The 16555-nt window shown below is 45.0% G+C and overlaps 2 protein-coding genes across 3 annotated transcripts; one reads left to right on the top strand and one right to left on the bottom strand.

Moving 5' to 3' along the window:
• The first annotated feature begins 183 nt into the window (after positions 1–183).
• LOC148069386 (uncharacterized) lies at positions 184–6083 on the top strand. The gene is made up of 7 exons (XM_087803235.1): positions 184–377; positions 435–618; positions 765–3896; positions 4057–4230; positions 4291–4463; positions 5392–5509; positions 5811–6083. The coding sequence occupies exons 1-7, from the start codon at positions 184–186 to the stop codon at positions 6057–6059; spliced, it is 4224 nt and encodes a 1407-aa protein (XP_087659361.1). The 3' UTR covers positions 6060–6083.
• A 40-nt stretch (positions 6084–6123) lies between these two features.
• Positions 6124–16183, bottom strand: zc3h6 (zinc finger CCCH-type containing 6). 2 transcript variants are annotated; one of them, XM_087802490.1, is made up of 12 exons: positions 15802–16183; positions 12088–12304; positions 11759–11869; positions 11451–11688; positions 11239–11372; positions 11049–11177; positions 10868–10982; positions 9718–9827; positions 9423–9649; positions 8982–9364; positions 8203–8388; positions 6124–8136 (listed from the first exon to the last, which is right to left on the bottom strand). In XM_087802490.1, the coding sequence occupies exons 1-12, from the start codon at positions 15873–15875 to the stop codon at positions 6761–6763; spliced, it is 3300 nt and encodes a 1099-aa protein (XP_087658616.1). In that variant the 5' UTR covers positions 15876–16183; the 3' UTR covers positions 6124–6760. The 2 variants fall into 2 exon arrangements, with proteins under 2 accessions (XP_087658616.1, XP_087658617.1); XM_087802491.1 differs by having other exon boundaries at positions 15973–16183.
• Positions 16184–16555: the final 372 nt, after the last annotated feature.

Raw genomic sequence — 16555 nt, 5'->3', positions numbered from 1 at the left:
GCTGCTCGACTGGTGCACTAAAACATTAATGGGGCTAGTGAAATGTTTCAACAAGATAGCAGAGTCACAGGTGGTTGCTACGATACATCGACAGAAGGGCTCTCTTTGACTGAATTATTAATATCAAAGACCAAAAAAGAGGTTCTGCCGCGGCAGTCGCTCACTCTCCTCTAAGTTGTGACCATGTCCGCCCTCCTGGATCGAGGCTCGATTAGAACCGCGGCGGTCGAGCAGGTTGTGGCTCCCATTGAATGTCATCTCTGTCACTTGGTGCTGCTGTGCGACGCCGCAGGAGACCCGGAAGAGTCGGTTCGACTGGAGGAGGCGGCCCATGTGGTGGCCCTGGCGACCCGGAGCATGGCCGCCGCGGCCTCCAGGTGACGCGACCCAATCCTCATGCGCTCACCTGTATCTAACACGCTCTTTCTCTGAAGACGAATGACGGAAACGGAAGATGAAGTTTTGAAAATGGAGCTGTCGTCCCTGCTGGAGCCGGTCACTGTGTCGGGGCAACATGTGCTGCTGGCGGCCCAGAAACTCGGCATCCAGCCGGGTTTGACAGAACACAGAGAGGAGCTCATCGCCGCCACCCAGAGTGTCCTCCTGGCAGTAGTCAGAGTAAGAATTATTCGGTTAGAAAAGCACTTTGACAACGCATACCTCCACCAAGAAGCTAATATGAATGTGTATATATTTTTATATCTTGGCATAAATCCCTTTAATTGTCTTCCTCGTAATCTGTTGTGGTTGTGAATGTGTTTCAGGTTCTGCTGGTGAACGACGACGCTGCTGTCAGAAAAGTGGTCTATGCTGCCGAGCAGGTGTCGGAGCGTCTTTCCATTCTCGCCTCCTGCCTGGACGTCAGGTCGCTGCTGAAAGCCTTTCAGGGGTTTTCTAAAGCGCTCCTTCATCTCCATCAGCTGACCCTCGACAGAGCCAACTCTTTACAGGACCCGACTCAGACCCGACAGCTCCTGGATTCTCTGGAGACCCTCAAGAAATGTCTCTCTATGCTCCACACAGCCACCTGCACCACCATCAGGCACCCCGCCAGCGAACAGACCCGAGCGGCCAAGAGGTACATCCTGGACAAGGTGCAGGCGACGGTGTGTGACATCATCACTACGGTGAAGAGTGACGGGCAGAAGGCAGCTTCTGGATTGTGTGGGTTCTACAAGGACAGAAGCAACCAGTTGATGACGGTAGTCGTACATTATCCTGCATCCAGTCGAGGCTTGGACAGCCTGGTGAGAGACCTCGTCCTCCACTGCATGGTTGTCGCAAACGCATCTCGGAAAGACTTTCAGCAACAACTGGTCCTTCATTGTCGACACGTCCTGCACCTCTGGTCTGATATTAAAGTCAATCCTGATTGTTTCCAGGGACACCCAACAAATAGCTGCTCTTTGTTAGCAGAGCAACTGCATCAACTTGACCAAACAATGATGAGAACCGTTCTTTACCAAGTCCTGGATACATTCGTGATCGTGTCTTCGGTGAATAAGCAGCTTTCCAAAGTCTTGAGACAGATTCTAGCGGAGGATTCGCCGACCAAGACTGATGTGGTTCAACCTCTAGTGGAGGATTTGATATCCTGCTCTGACAGGTTGATTCAAGTGGCTTCTTTTGTCTCAGGGGTAGCCGCGGATGCTCCGAGTCTAGAAATTCTTGAGAACTCACAGGTGCACCTACGAAGACTGAGAGCCCAAACTGCACCTCTTTCCCTGGAGCTGCTGGACAGTTCAGTGCAAACTTTTCAGAAGCTTCTGGATACCTGTAGACGGTGGGAGGAAGGGGAATGGCAGCTGCAGGATGCTATCTTCAACGCCACTGATGTCCAGGAGTTCACCGCGATCGCTATTCATGAGATGGCGAATGACCGGCGAGGCTGTGACGACGCTTACCGAGATCAGAGCTACCAGTTGTTTTGCGATCAGGCCTTTAACCTGATGGGTCACATGAAGATGACGGTCCACTCGGTGAGGAGGCACTTGGATAAAAGCGACGACCCCATCTACAGGAACGGCCTGCTGGTCCTGCTGAAGCAGGTCCACACCTGTAAAACACAAGTTGGACAGTCGGTGAAAGACATGCTCTCTGGCGGGAACTTGAACGTGGACGCATATCCGTCATTCTCTGACAACGTTTCCGAGGCTTTACAAAGATGTAAAGTTCTCCGGGAAGGACTGGACGGGGAGATGCACCCTCATCTTCTCAGCCCTCTACGGGAGTCTGCGCGTCAACTGGATGAGATGGAAGACACCTGTGACTGGGATTATGTGGTGAGATCTGTTTCTAGTCCTCTGCACGAGATCGACTTGAAACACTACCCTGAAACTGAAGAAGAGACTCATAAAGATGATTTAAAGACACCACCTGTCCCTGATGAGCCCAAACCGGAGCTCTCAGGATTTGACCTTCTGCCCCTGTTGCGTAAATTCTTGATGGTCACTAAAGAAAAAGACATCACAGCACTCAGCCAAGCCTGCACTGGCGTTCTGGAGATGTCCAACTGCTACGTGCAGGCAGTGAAGGAAGCCCTCGCTGTCGTGGATGCCGTGGACCATCAGACTCTGGAGAGCTTCCGCGCAGAGCTGGTTTCGCTGACCCCTCTGCTGGTCCAGACGGCTCAGGAGACGGCGATGAACTCGGCGAAGACCACCGAGGGAATCTACAAACACATTTCTCAGTTCTCTGACCTGGTGAGGAACATCCGCAGGGTTCTCCTTCCAGTCACAGGAAGCTGGTTTGACGTGGTGTACGAAGAACTGCGGCAAAATCCTGCAATCGCACAGGAGCTCCATCTAGTGGTGAACTCGTGCGCCGACTTGGTCCAGCTTTCTTGTGAAGTACCCCCAAAGAGTGACGGGCAGGAAACCATCAACAGTTTACACAACAAGCTGAGCAAAGCCCAGAACAGCACCAAACGTCTGGTTGAGTTTGTGGGTTCCCCAGAGGAGGATCAACTCGAGGGCCTCTGCATTCTGTGGAGTATCTCGGTCCAGATTCTGTTCCGTTCTCTAGATAAGGTACTGGGAACATCTACTGCAATGGGCCGATTAAGTGCCAAAAAGCAGCGTACTGTGCTTGCTGAAAACTCGCTGAGGATCCAGGAGGCAGCGAGACTCGCCGGTCTCACCTGTAAAAGTAGCTTTAGGTCCATACAGTTGACGGAAAAACAGGAAGAACTTAGGACACTGACCAACTCTTACCTGCAGGCTGCTGAAGACGTCAGCGTGACATCGAGCGTGACCCAACTAGCAACATCGGAGCTTGCCATGAGGCAACTCATGATTCAAATCCGAGCGGTTTCAGGTCATTTAAGCGAAGCTAACAAGTGCTACGACTCCGCTCTTCATGACGTTGTCAATCTGGCTTACGCTGCATCAAAGCACCACAATAAGGATGAAGACGCAGAGAGAAGGTTTGAAGATTCTGCTCGGCTACTTTGCGAGAGCGTCAAATCCGCCACAAAAAATATTGAAGAAAGCTTAAACTTCATCCGAGATGCTCGTGTACGATCCAGCCTGAGATCCATCAGTGATCATTTGTCCTACCAGATCTCTGAGATCATCAGCAGAGCCAGGATGATGGTGGAGACCCACTACGTCTGTGAAACGCTGACCCTGGACGTGATGATCCAGTGCTGGTCGGCGAAAGCGCATTACTTGGCCGAGCAGATCGCAAACCAGGACGGAGTCCACCAGGAGGCCAAAGAGAACATCCGGGTGGCTCTGCAGGGTGAGGCTTCGGAGATCCAGGAAGTGGTGGCTCACGTCAAAGAGGCAGAAGCTGTCCTTCAAACTGCAGTGTGGCAGCAAAACATTAAAGAACGCAAGGAAGCAGTAGAGCTTCATCTACCCTCGGTGGTCAAGTATGGAACTACAGAAATAAGTGTAAGTATTAACTCAGAAATACAGACTGTTTTACTCAATATTTGTATGTATTCCTGCGACAATTGGAAAATGATAAACCTCGTAAAATGTAATAAGAGCTACTTTCTGTCAATATATTCATCCAATTTTTTTTAATCATTTTTATCCCATGCCTTCACAGAATAGCTCCAGTGCCTTCAAAATGGTGACTTCACTGACCGACAACTCAATCTTCCTGAAGCAAGAGAGCGACCGGTGGAATCCAGAAGACAACCGGATCGTCCAGGTGACCAGAAAGATGGCGGAAACCATCTGCTACATGACTCAGTACTTGAGGAAGAAGGGCCCGTTGCTGGTGAGGATCAGGGAGACTCAGACTCTGACACCGATGAAACTGTTTTGTTTGCTCCATTAGAGCAAAGAAGCGTTTGTAACTGCGGCGAAAGACGTGATGGCCGACTCCCAGTCCGTGACTAAGTTTATTCGGGTGATCGCAAATCACTGCCTGGACAAACAGTGCGCAGAAGAGCTGTCTCTCACAGTGGAGCAGATTCTCACCATCACAAACCAGCTCAGCATCATCTCCAGGTTTGTATAAAGTGTTAGTTGACAAATTCACTCATGTTGACTAGGATTTTTTTTCGAGTAATCTGTTATAGTCAAGACACTCAATAACATCCAAATACCTCCATACTGCTCGTCTTCAACTTCCATCTTGTATTGAAGCTTTGACGTGAGGAATTGTTCTACTCATTGTGTCAACACTGGAAGCACTTGCGATATTATATATACTTCCTGTCTGTTTAGCATGTTAGCATTTTAGCTTCTGTTACAAACAAGCTTAAAATACAGTTTTTCCAAAACAATTGCTCATGTTGAGGCTTCAATACAAGATGGATGTTACAGACGAGCAGTTTGGAGGTATTTGGATGTTTTTAAGTGTCTTTTTGGACGAAGATGAAGACAAAGACAACTGAGCTCCAGTCGCTACATTAAAATGAAAATACATTTTTGTCTATAACTCTAAAAAAACAACATATTACTCTTAAAATAATACCAACTTTTAGTTGACATGAGGCTGAGTAGAAAATGACTCGTGACTCTTATTCTCCTTATTTAACCTTTCATTATCTTCTCTTTCCTGTTCTCTTATCTACTTTGAACACTATTACTGTATTTTATTCTTGCTCTCCGTCCAAGTTTCCTTTCAACTCTTTCTGCAACTTTACATTTTTTTTAATTTTCGGAGAAACAATTTTGCCAAAAGCACTTCACAAACCAAATGAACGTGTTGTTAATACACGAAGAAAATTCCCCTGGAAATCTAAACTAAAAATACTGTGTAAGGAAATAATAAAACTTGTGGTTCAGTACAGATGGTGAAACAGGTTTAACTGGGAGTCATGTTAGATTTAAAACCAGTTAATGTCATCAACGCCCACATCATCTTGTAGATGCATGACTCCATCATTTGCTCTTTATTCACAACGTGCTCACTGACATTCTCCATGTTCAGTGTCAACGCAGTCACTCCTGGCTGTAAATCCTCCGACGAAATCCTGGTCAAGAACTCCCAGAATCTTCTGCAGACGGTCCTCAAGGGCGTCCACGCCGCGGAGACCGCGTGCATCTCGGTAAAAAACAGCCGCTCAACAAACCAAGAGCCTCTTGAACGTTTGGAGGTTAAATCGAAAGTTTAATGTGGCTCAAATCATTAATACTTGTGACAGTTCTTTGGCTCACACAACTTTTCTATTTCAGAGTTCACATTCAAATCATTTTAAACCATGTTGTAACAAATAAAGAATCCATCAATAAAATAAACTGTAAATCCTTTTTTTTTATACAATTTGTTGCTGGTTCAATATAATGTAAAATGTTTCAGGGGAAAGTTTTAACCATTTCCTGTTGCTGATGTTGATTTTCTTCCTTCAGGGGTTGAAGCAGCCGGAGCCCGACTCGGATGGAGCCGAGGCGACCGCTCTGTGTTTCCAGTGGAAGAGGAACCTGGAGATCCATCGAGCCCAGCAGACCAGTAACCCGGACACTGACGATCTGGGACTGAGGAAGACCTCCTCTCACCCCGACGCCCCCAGCCTGGCTTCACAGGCTCAGGACGGCTTCAGGTCACCGCAGATGATTCAAAAGACGAGCGGGGTTTGTTTCTCCAAAGGCAAATATTGACATGTTTCAATGTCTCGTATGTTTTTCATGGATTGTTCAACACCTCAATATTCATAATCTCATAGTCATTTATTGTAAAATATGATTTTAAAGGCAGATTATACTGTCAACAGATCACTCTAAAAACTACTGAACGACTGAACTGGAAATCTCATAGAACAATAAAATAAATGTAAACCAGAGACATTTAAAAACCTTTTCTCAACCGTATTTACATTAAAAAACAGACTTTCTTAACATTTGTAAAAACAAACATGACTTAAATAACAGGACATATCATCTGATAAAAAACATATTCATAGACCTCTTGTTTTTTTTTTTTTGGGGTCACACTGTCAGGACACCAGCTTCGAAGACTGGAAGGGCTTTTCCGCCGTGTGCACTTTACATATTGGCTTGAGAAACATAACATCAGTGGAATGATAGTAAGCGTGAACGTGAGGTAACAATGAGCAACTTTCCTATAAACATGAAAAAGGTATGAATGATTAAAAACAAGCAAGTGTCTCTCAAAAGTTTGATAGAAACCTTGAAGTTTGCTGCACTTTTCTGTCGGTTACAGGAAAACGTTGAATTCTTCTCTGCCCACAGTTCAGGGGAATCATGGGATGTTCAGTCCTCTTTGATACTTCAAAACTACAAACGTAGTTGACATGTGAAAGGCTTGTTGCACCAACATTTCTGCACCATCACTTTGGAGTTTACTGACAGAACGGAGAAGCAGTCGGGTCAAAGGTCTTGAAGACTTCTTTCAGAGTCCGGTCCTCCGAGTCCTCCTCGTTTGTCGTCGCCTCTAAAGCGTCCTCCTGCTCCTTCTTAGCCGCGGTGGTGTCTTCCTGTGTTCCTGAACCACTTTGTCCTCCTGGTTTGGCCTGTCGTGGGTCACTGTACTGAGGTCTTATCAGACCCGCGAGGGCCTGGACGGGCAGATTATGCACGGCTGGCGCTTTGACGGTTGGCAGGTCGGGGTTTGATGGCGGAGTCTGAATTTTTTCCGAAGCTTTTGTCTCCTGATTGGAGCTGCTGTGTTGCGTCGGGGACAGGGATGCGGCGGGGGGTTCCTCTTTGGTCACGGGGACTTTCAGGATTCCGGGTCGTTTGACGGAATCCGCCGGCTCGGTTTGACCGCGGGGGTCGTACAGGCTGATGCCTCCAAGGATTGTCGTGGGACTCTCCAGACCAGAAGAGGCCAGACGAGGCGCGTACGGCGGAAGCTTCTCTGGCTCCGACTTGCACGGATCTACTTGGGTCGTGGACGTAGGGCTGACCTTGAGGAGTCTAGGGTCGACCCCCCCTCCCCCGCCGGACGAGTCCGTCTGCAATTTGGAGTCGAGACTTCCGGTCCGCCTTAGTCTGGGATCAATGGCCTTCTGCTGACGTGGGTCTACGGGTCTATCTGTGGGGGATCCAGACGGCAGCCGACCCTTGCGTTCCTTGACCCGGGCAGCTGCCAGTCTGGGGTCGGAGGTCAGGGGCGGACTGGACAGACTGGAGTGATCCGTCAGCCCCGAGCGTTTCATCTGTGCGTCTGCGATCAGAGGCGGGAGCGGGAGGTTGATGGAGTGTTCCTGCTTGGGCACCAGGGATGGGATGAGGTCCTCGGGTGCCCACACCACCGACTGGGCGAAGGCAGGTCTCAGGAGCAGGATGTCCACTTTGATGTGGCTGAACTGCTTCAACTGGGACCGAGGGTCTCGCAGCAGGGCCCCCTGGATGGCGTCCAGCGGGATGACGACGGCTCTCTCCCTCAACTCCCTCTCTCCGTCCTCGTCGTCTTCGCCCAGCGATGCTTTTTGGGGGGCGATCTGTTGCCCGACTGGTCTCGGCTTCCTCGGATCCCTCGAGAGGCAAACTCCGTCAGAGTCCTTCTTTACTTCCGGGGGTCTCTGTCGGGGGTCGAGCTTCACCCGGGGGTCAGTGGGTGCCGCCCGCTCCTTGACCAGACGTGGATCACTGGTTGCTGCTCCAGACAGAGACGCGTTGGACGCCTCGCTTTGCTTCTTAAGACATTTGATGATGGAGGACACACAGTTGCCGCCGTCTTCTTCCTCGCTGGAGTACCAGTTCGTCATCTCGTCTGGAGAAGAGAAAGAGAAAGACTTGTCTCACCACCGACAGTCTCGGGGTCATGGTTGTCACTCACCTCTGGTCGTGTTGGAGCAGTCCTGACTCTCTGCTCTCTGGGACTCCGGCGTCTTTGACTCCTGCTGCTGCTGCTGAGTCAGGTGTAGAAAAATGGCCTTTTGGACTTCTGGGGGTAAAGACTGAAGCTGCGACTCCACACTCATCTGCTGCTGCATGTTCTGAATGAAGGCTACGCTCGGGTCGACTGAATCAAGAAATTACAAATCATCACGTCACTTTTAGAACCACCTTTTATAGGAGTTATCACAGCAATCACTTTAAAGAGAAACTAATGTAAGTAAGTAAGTAAGTAATTTGTATTTGTATAGCGCTTTTCAAGACCAGGGTCACAAAGCGTTTAAACAATCAAAACAATATTCAATAAAGTATATACTTTAAAGGTCAAGATAAAACTGAACAGGAGTTCCAGAAAATCAAGGAAAAGCCTGAACAAATACAAACTTCTTAAGATGTTTCTTGAAAGAGTCAGTGTTTATACAAGTGTCTCTTGAATTGATCTTGGACTCCTAGGGACTCGTTGTATAAACAAAGCGGAGCGTGGATACAGCTGGCTCGAGGAGTGAAGACCTTAAGTCATAAAGGACTCTCGTAACCTCTCGTTCACCAAGATTTCAGACGGGTTAGAACTTTATAGTAATAACTTCAAAACATGGTCATGAGGGACTTGCACCTGGGAGAGGAAGACTTCAACATTTAAAACATGTGAGTGAGTCAGGAGAGTTTTCTTATTAGTTGCAACTCAAGCTAGCAAAAGTAGACCCAATGGAAGCTGCTCACCTCCTTTCTGGCTGTTGCTTTGACCCTGGAGTAAGTTGCTGATGAGCTCTAGAGGATTCTGACTCAGGCCCGGGAACTGGATCAGACTCTGCAGCATCTGCAGCTCCGACATTGGCGGGAACGGAGGCCTCGGCATGTTCATCTGAGGGTTCAGATTCTGTTGGTTTCCCATAAAAGGCGGAGGAGGGTGACTCGGCGGGAACGGCGGCGGCGGCATCGGAAACCCAAGCGGCGGGTTCAATCCCGGGGGGCTCAGGGGCAACGGGGATGTCAGTTGCCCTGGAGGGTCGGCGGGGACGGACACGGACGCAGAGGTCTGGCCGTTCTGGGTCTCCTCTGCATCTCCAGCGAACTGTTCGTCACCGTCCTCCGAGTAGTTCCCGCTGAAAATAGACTCAGAGTTTAGTCGATGCTCCTGAAAGCTGCGTTCATTCTTCCTACCTTAAGGCAATCTTGTGCACCAAGTCGTCGGTGGGGAGAACCTTGATTTCAAAGAGGGAAGGGATCTTCTTCCCTGCGTTAGCTTGATCTGTGGGACTGCTCTGGCCAGGAGTGGGAAGCAAGCCCACCCCAGGAGGAGGCTTCGGAAGAGGAGCGATGCCCTGTTTCCTCAGGTCCTCCAGCTCCATCTCGTCCTCCCGAGCGTTCTCTTCTTCAGTGTAGATGATCTGACGACGAAAGGATTTTCGTAAAAGATTCTGTGGCGTGAGGACTTTTTCCGTCAGTTCGCCGTTACCTTATTCAACAGCTCCCTGGTCACGTCGTTCAGGTCCTCGTGGGAAAACTTGCAGTTGTCTCCTTGATAGCACTGGGCTCCGGTGTGGAAGAACTTGCAGGGGTACTGACGTGCACGCCGGGTTAAGAGAAACGTAGGATTGAACTGCTACAGCGGCTTCACGTAACCCAGGGCTGAGAAACCTTATTAATGTATAATATCTGTGAGCAGCTATCGAGAAAAGAAGGAAAAATATGAAACTAATAAATAAAATTAAACTTAAACCCCTGTGTTATCTCCGGGTCAAGGTGACCCGAAGGCCCCAAAACAAATGTGTTTGTGGTATCCCTTGTGTTGTCTCTTGGTCAAGATGAACAACCTCCTTGGCTTCCATAAATACATATGCAGTGGTGTAGGTCGTTTCACCTGGACCTAGAGACAACACAAGGGTTAAAGTAAAAAGTGGGCGGAGCTACAGAATGAAAGCGGAAGATCAGGGAAAACTACATTTTGACAAATCAGCAAAAAGAAGTGTTGATGCGAGAAACTGAGCACGGTTGACCAGTTATTATTTCACATGATATACAGTATATCATTCAATATGGTTCAATAAGGATGGGTGTTGTAATTATTTTAAAGATAAAGTTTGTTATTAAAAAGTGTTTCTTGAAAGTGTATAATGATTCAAGGTTCAGGAATCATTTAAAAAAACTTTTATGATACAAACTAGTCAGCTTCCACATTAAACACATTCAAAAATGAAAGCTAAAACTGCAAAACTTCTGAATAACTTTTTTTATTTACAACATTTTAAATAATATGGCATGTAAAGTTATACTAAATATACACTTTTATAATTATTAAACATGTTGTAAAATTGATAGGTAATGATTGATTTTTAAGTAAAATAATGTATCTTTCTGGCGTTCAACATTTTAAAATAGAAATAAAGCCGTTAAAAAAGCCAAGTTTGTTTTGCTTGATCTAAAGTTGTGCTGTGTGAGCTTTATTCATAACTATTGAGTTTGTTATTAAATAAAAATTAGGCTGTTGAACTGATAGTAATACTATGTTGTGTCACTAAAAAAGAAGGTATCTCGACCAAATTCATGCTGAAACTGTGGTTCTTCAAAAGAGAAATAATGTGACGTATCTGTGGCGAAAAGGATATTATGCATATAAATGCATTTGTCTCCTTTACTGCAGTATCCTTGGAGGTAGAATTTACACAGCTCCTTCTTCTTGTCCGGTACGACCAGCTCGTGTTCGAACTTGCACTGATCTCCCTGAACGGACGACACGTTTTGTTACATTATTAAAGGCTTAGATACAAACACGAGATATTCACACACCTTGATGCATCGTCCTTCCAGGAAATACTTGCAGATATATTTCCCGTTGTGCTCCACCGTGTGCTGGTTGATGAACTCTTTGCTCATGATCGGACGTTTCTTCTGGAAGCCGGATTGATTTTTCCCGTCCTGTAACGCAGAGAAATGGATGACCGAGAGGTTCTTTGAAACCAAACTAGTTTTAACTCACCAGTGACATGTCCTCCGAGCATTGCTCTCCCCTTCCTCGTCCACGTCCTGCCCAGGGCTTCCCTTTCTTGTTCTTCATGAGCATCGCTCGTCCTCTTCCCGGTCCGCTTCCTCTGCCTCGTCCCCTTTGCCCGACTGAGAAAGTGACACTTCGTCAAGGATGCTAACTTTTTTTCAAACGAGACGTGCTAGCTTGACGACGAGAGGACTTACACTGCTGATGTTTCAGGCCTCTGGCGTTCCCTCGATTCATCTGGTCTTTCCCGTACCGTCCCCTCCCCGGACCCCCCGACTCCTCGTCGTAGTCCTCCTCCTCCTCGTCGTAGTCGTACTTGTCCTCGCTGTAGTCGCTGTATTTCTCGTACTCGCCGCCACCGCCGCCGCCGCCACCGCCGCGGTGCGGCGAAGACTTCTGCGAGACGCCGTGACCTCCCTTCGAGTCGCGCCCGTGCTGCGACCAGAGAAGACGAGAGGTCACTATTTTGGACTGGTTGAAAAAAAAGGAGGCGAGGAACTCTCACCTGGCTCTCGGACTCGCGGCCCTGGCCGAAGCGTTTTTTGGGCCTTTCTGGTTCGTCGTATTCAGAGTCGGAGCTGTCGGAGCTGTCGGAGGTGCTGGAGGGAGAGTGATGCTGACGGAGGGAGGGATTTCAAATTAACACATCATTTATTTTATTGTACTTGTAAAAAGGAAGAGACGTAAAACTAATAACGTGTGAAGCTTCATCTAACTTTGATCTTAATCGAGTTCAAGCTAATGAAAGAAGATTGTTGGGAGTATTTAAATTCAGATAATTAAACTTGATTTTTTTCGTTTACCAACATTTCTATCAAACACATTGATGCTCACTCTGTCCCGTCTCCTCCGCTTGGATCGCCTCTTCTCTTTGGTCTTCTTGTAGCGCTTCCTGCTGTGTCGGGTGTGATTCCTCTCCTCCTTCTCCTTCACTTTCTCCTTTTCCTTCACCCTTTCTTTCTCCTCTGGCGCGTCGGCGACCTCCATATGTTCCTCCTCAATGCCGATGCCCTCGTCATCGATCTCTCCGTCCTCCAGCTCTCCGTCCTCCCTGAGTATAGAATGAAGACTTTTAGAGATAACAACCACAATCCATTGTTTTATTTGATTAAGATTGAATTTAATGCTTTATCTAAGAAGCTATTCTTCATTATGTTGAAACAGTTCAAGCAATCTCTTGTATTTGACAAGTGTGATGATCAATTTCTTTCATATTATAACAAATGGTCCGTTAATTAATTTTAAATTTCTTAAGAACATATTGAAAACTTATACGTTCTAAGCAATGATGATTAGTTTATCTGATATATTAAGACTTATGTTTTATTTTTTAAGCAATATTTAATCAATTAAGATTCATGTTGAAATTTAATTAAGTCAGTAATATAACTGCAGGTATTGTAAGTCGACGTCCACACGTTTTTCCATAGTCTTGCTTCACTAGTAATCATTTATCTTTGCTTTTCCATTGGTAACCTGTCCTGCAGCTGCTTAGAAAACTGATAAAGATTTGTTTTCTCAAACACAAATATGGATTTAAAATCTCGAAAATCTCTATGCTATAGTTTTGAATCTATTTATACAAACATTTGTTGGAATGATGCAATTCACTTCTTGAACAGACACAATAATCCAACATCAACTAGAAAAGAAAATATCATTAACCATATAAATTGCATCACATGTATCAGACAAATGTAATACAGGATCAGAAATTTAACATGAAATTCATACTTTAGGCTTTAAATTTGACCCTATAAACACCTGTTTGTTGATAAAGAATGTTATATGATATTATTACACAAACTACTTTATAACATTATATAGAAATATATTATCATTACTTGTGAGGGGAAGTCATCAAATGTATATTTGCAAAAATATACTAAACTTGAAATTATAATTATACTCCTATTACATGTAATTAAGCAATTATACTACTTATTTCAAAACAACTTAAAACGGGCGAGTATGTAGCACCAAGTTCCCACACTGGGATTTAAACCCCCAACTTTCCCATCAAAAGCAGCTCATTAAAACCGCATCATTAAAGCTCCTGTACGTAGGTCACGACATTGACATTTTTAATTTAACTTTAAAAGCAACAACAAAGGGTTGGATTTAGCTTCAAGTTGGACACACATGAATGATGTGGTTTCACTCGTGCATCGTTTAATAACCCTTTTGTAAAGACGCTTCTGAATGTTAAATATAATTAAGAATATGCATTATTGGTCAGATGAAATACTTAGTAATGCAGCTGCTCTAAAGGTGAAAGAGAACTTCTTCAATAAAGTACAACACATGTCTGAAAGGGAATATAGAATTCTAATATTGCACATGTGTTACTTTGTTCTCTGTAATAAAGAATACAAGACTGAAACACTATGTACACCAGGGGTATGAGAAAATATCGATACAAAGATATATTTCGGAATTTCTTTCACAATACTATAGCGAAATTGTATTGATTTTTATTTTTTTTGTTGATTTTTTTTTTTGCTTTAAAATCTAATCTTATTTTTTATTTATTCTTTGATGTTTTTTATATTAATAAACGGTGTATAAAATAAAATATCTCAATGTATTTATTTACAATGCAAATATTCAGAGCGATCGTTCGCTTCGGTGTTGCAGTTAAACCTCTGGCTGCTAGATGGCAGCAGTCATCCTACGATGTCACGGTGATTACTGAGGACAAGAGGATACAGTCGACTCCAGCAGCTATTAAAGCTGATGTTCAGTAGCGTTTTGGTTTCAAAACAAACGTGAGCACTTACGACTTCATCATGCGGTCTGAAAATTTTGGTAGCCGACAATAATACTTCAAATATAATCCTACAGTATCGCGACATATCGTTGTCCCTGTATCGTGATACGTATTGTATCGTCTTGTCAATACACACCCCTAATGTACACAGTTACAGCATTAACTATTTTGTGTTTACATACACCACCCAGAGGGCAGTAAAATTTTGGTACCCGACAATAATACTTCAAATATAATCCTACAGTATCGCGATATATCGTTGTCGCTGTATCGTGATACGTATCGTCTTGTCAATACACACCCCTAATGTACACACAGTGTTAGCATGAACTTTTTTGTGTTTACATCCACCACCCAGAGGGCAGTAAAATTTTGGTACCCGACAATAATACTTCAAATATAATCCTACAGTATCGCGATATATCGTTGTCCCTGTATCGTGATACGTATCCTATCGTCTTGTCAATACACACCCCTAATGTACACACAGTTACAGCATGAACTTTTTTTGTGTTTACATCAACCACCCAGAGGGCAGTAAAATTTTGGTACCCAACAATAATACTTCAAATAAAATCCTACAGTATCGCGATATATATCGTTGTCCCTGTATCGTGATACGTATCGTATCGTCTTGTCGATACACACCCCTAATGTACACACAGTTACAGCATGAACTTTTTTTGTGTTTACATCCACCACCCAGAGGGCAGTAAAATTTTGGTACCCGACAATAATACTTCAAATAAAATCCTAGAGTATCGCGATATATATCGTTGTCCCTGTATCGTGATACGTATCGTATCGTCTTGTCGATACACACCCCTAATGTACAAACAGTTACAGCATGAACTTTTTGGTGTTTACATCCACCACCCAGAGGGCAGTAAAATTTTGGTACCCGACAATAATACTTCAAATATAATCCTACAATATCGCGACATATCGTTGTCCCTGTATCGTGATACGTATTGTATCGTCTTGTCAATACACACCCCTAATGTACACACAGTTACAGCATGAACTTTTTTTGTGTTTACATCCACCACCCAGAGGGCAGTAAAATTTTGGTACCCGACAATAATACTTCAAATAAAATCCTAGAGTATCGCGATATATATCGTTGTCCCTGTATCGTGATACGTATCGTATCGTCTTGTCGATACACACCCCTAATGTACAAACAGTTACAGCATGAACTTTTTGGTGTTTACATCCACCACCCAGAGGGCAGTAAAATTTTGGTACCCGACAATAATACTTCAAATATAATCCTACAATATCGCGACATATCGTTGTCCCTGTATCGTGATACGTATTGTATCGTCTTGTCAATACACACCCCTAATGTACACACAGTTACAGCATTAACTATTTTGTGTTTACATCCACCACCCAGAGGGCAGTAAAATTTTGGTACCCGACAATAATACTTCAAATATAATCCTACAGTATCACGATATATCGTTGTCCTTGTATCGTGATACATATCGTCTTGTCAATACACACCCCTAATGTACAGCATGAACTTTTTTGTGTTTACATCCACCACCCAGAGGGCAATAAAGCTCAGGGATGAGAATGAATGTCAAAAACGCATTTGCAAATCGTCTGAGTTCATGCATCCTGTTTGTAAAGCAACAACAACAGCAGTGACTGGATGTGCTGCGTGTGGAGGATGAACAAAAAAAAAACATGCAGAGATATTCGTGTGTGTAGGGAAAAGTATCACATGGATCACAAGCATGTACAGCACAAGTACAAGAACGGTACTCGACCTTTCATTCCCTGCCATGTTACTGTCGTGAGCGGGGGCTGGGGGGCTGGAAACAACAAGGCTCACAGAAGCCATTGTTGAGAGAGAAAAAAAAAAACGCCCCTTATCGCGAGTGTGAGCCCCCAGATCAGTCGGTGTGTCTGTGGGAGACGATGCTGGAGAAAAGACTCACGGTGTGACTGTGTGACTCTCCTCTGTCATGACAGTGACGTTTTAACTCGGCCTCGCTCTAATGTCCCGTCGGTGGAAACAGAGGAAGTAAAAACAGACGTGTGTTGTAACCAATGTTCGGAGATGTCTGCATCTTCTTTCTCAACAGAGGGAATCATCCCCCAAGATGGCTTCTGCGGTTCTTTAGGCTGCTGCAGCACCTTCAACGGTCGACGTTAGCGTTTTTTTTTTTTTATATATATATTCCGTTCCGGATCCATCTAACTTGAAGACGGCCATGCGAGCTCGTTGATTGGTGGGTTGGGATTTGAGCGCTTAGAATGGACGCGTCTCATTGGCTGAAAAAGCTGTCCGTCATTTAGGAACATCTGCAACGATGACGTGCTTTCTGACACCATCACCAGACCAGTGTTGGAATTCTTTTTTTGCCCACGGAATGGAATCTTAGGATTTTTTTTCTCTTAATTCTAAATACGCCCGTTTTTGTTTCTGAATTCAAAGACGAAGTGCTCTTTGTGCGCTTTATTTTTTACGTTCCTCCAGCAGGTGTCGCCAAAACACAACAATCAACAAAAAATACTTTA

Source organism: Callionymus lyra, chromosome 11 (assembly GCF_982586985.1).
Source record: "Callionymus lyra chromosome 11, fCalLyr1.hap1.1, whole genome shotgun sequence".
Lineage (NCBI taxonomy): Eukaryota > Metazoa > Chordata > Actinopteri > Syngnathiformes > Callionymidae > Callionymus > Callionymus lyra.
The sequence above is the reverse complement of the archived record's forward strand: the minus strand, read 5'-3'. Positions and strand labels throughout refer to the sequence as shown.

Bases quoted from the DNA above. Each gene is read 5' to 3' on its own strand.
- LOC148069386 (XM_087803235.1), top strand. From the start codon at position 184: ATGTCCGCCCTCCTGGATCGAGGCTCGATTAGAACCGCGGCGGTCGAG. The intron at 4,231-4,290 runs GTGAGGATCAGG...TTGCTCCATTAG, and splicing joins GGAAGAAGGGCCCGTTGCTG to AGCAAAGAAGCGTTTGTAAC. The intron at 5,510-5,810 runs GTAAAAAACAGC...TTCTTCCTTCAG, and splicing joins CGGAGACCGCGTGCATCTCG to GGGTTGAAGCAGCCGGAGCC.
- zc3h6 (XM_087802490.1), bottom strand. From the start codon at position 15,875: ATGGCTTCTGTGAGCCTTGTTGTTTCCAGCCCCCCAGCCCCCGCTCAC. The intron at 11,689-11,758 runs GTGAGAGTTCCT...CTCTGGTCGCAG, and splicing joins GCCGCGAGTCCGAGAGCCAG to CACGGGCGCGACTCGAAGGG. The intron at 8,137-8,202 runs GTGAGTGACAAC...TCTCTTCTCCAG, and splicing joins CTGCTCCAACACGACCAGAG to ACGAGATGACGAACTGGTAC.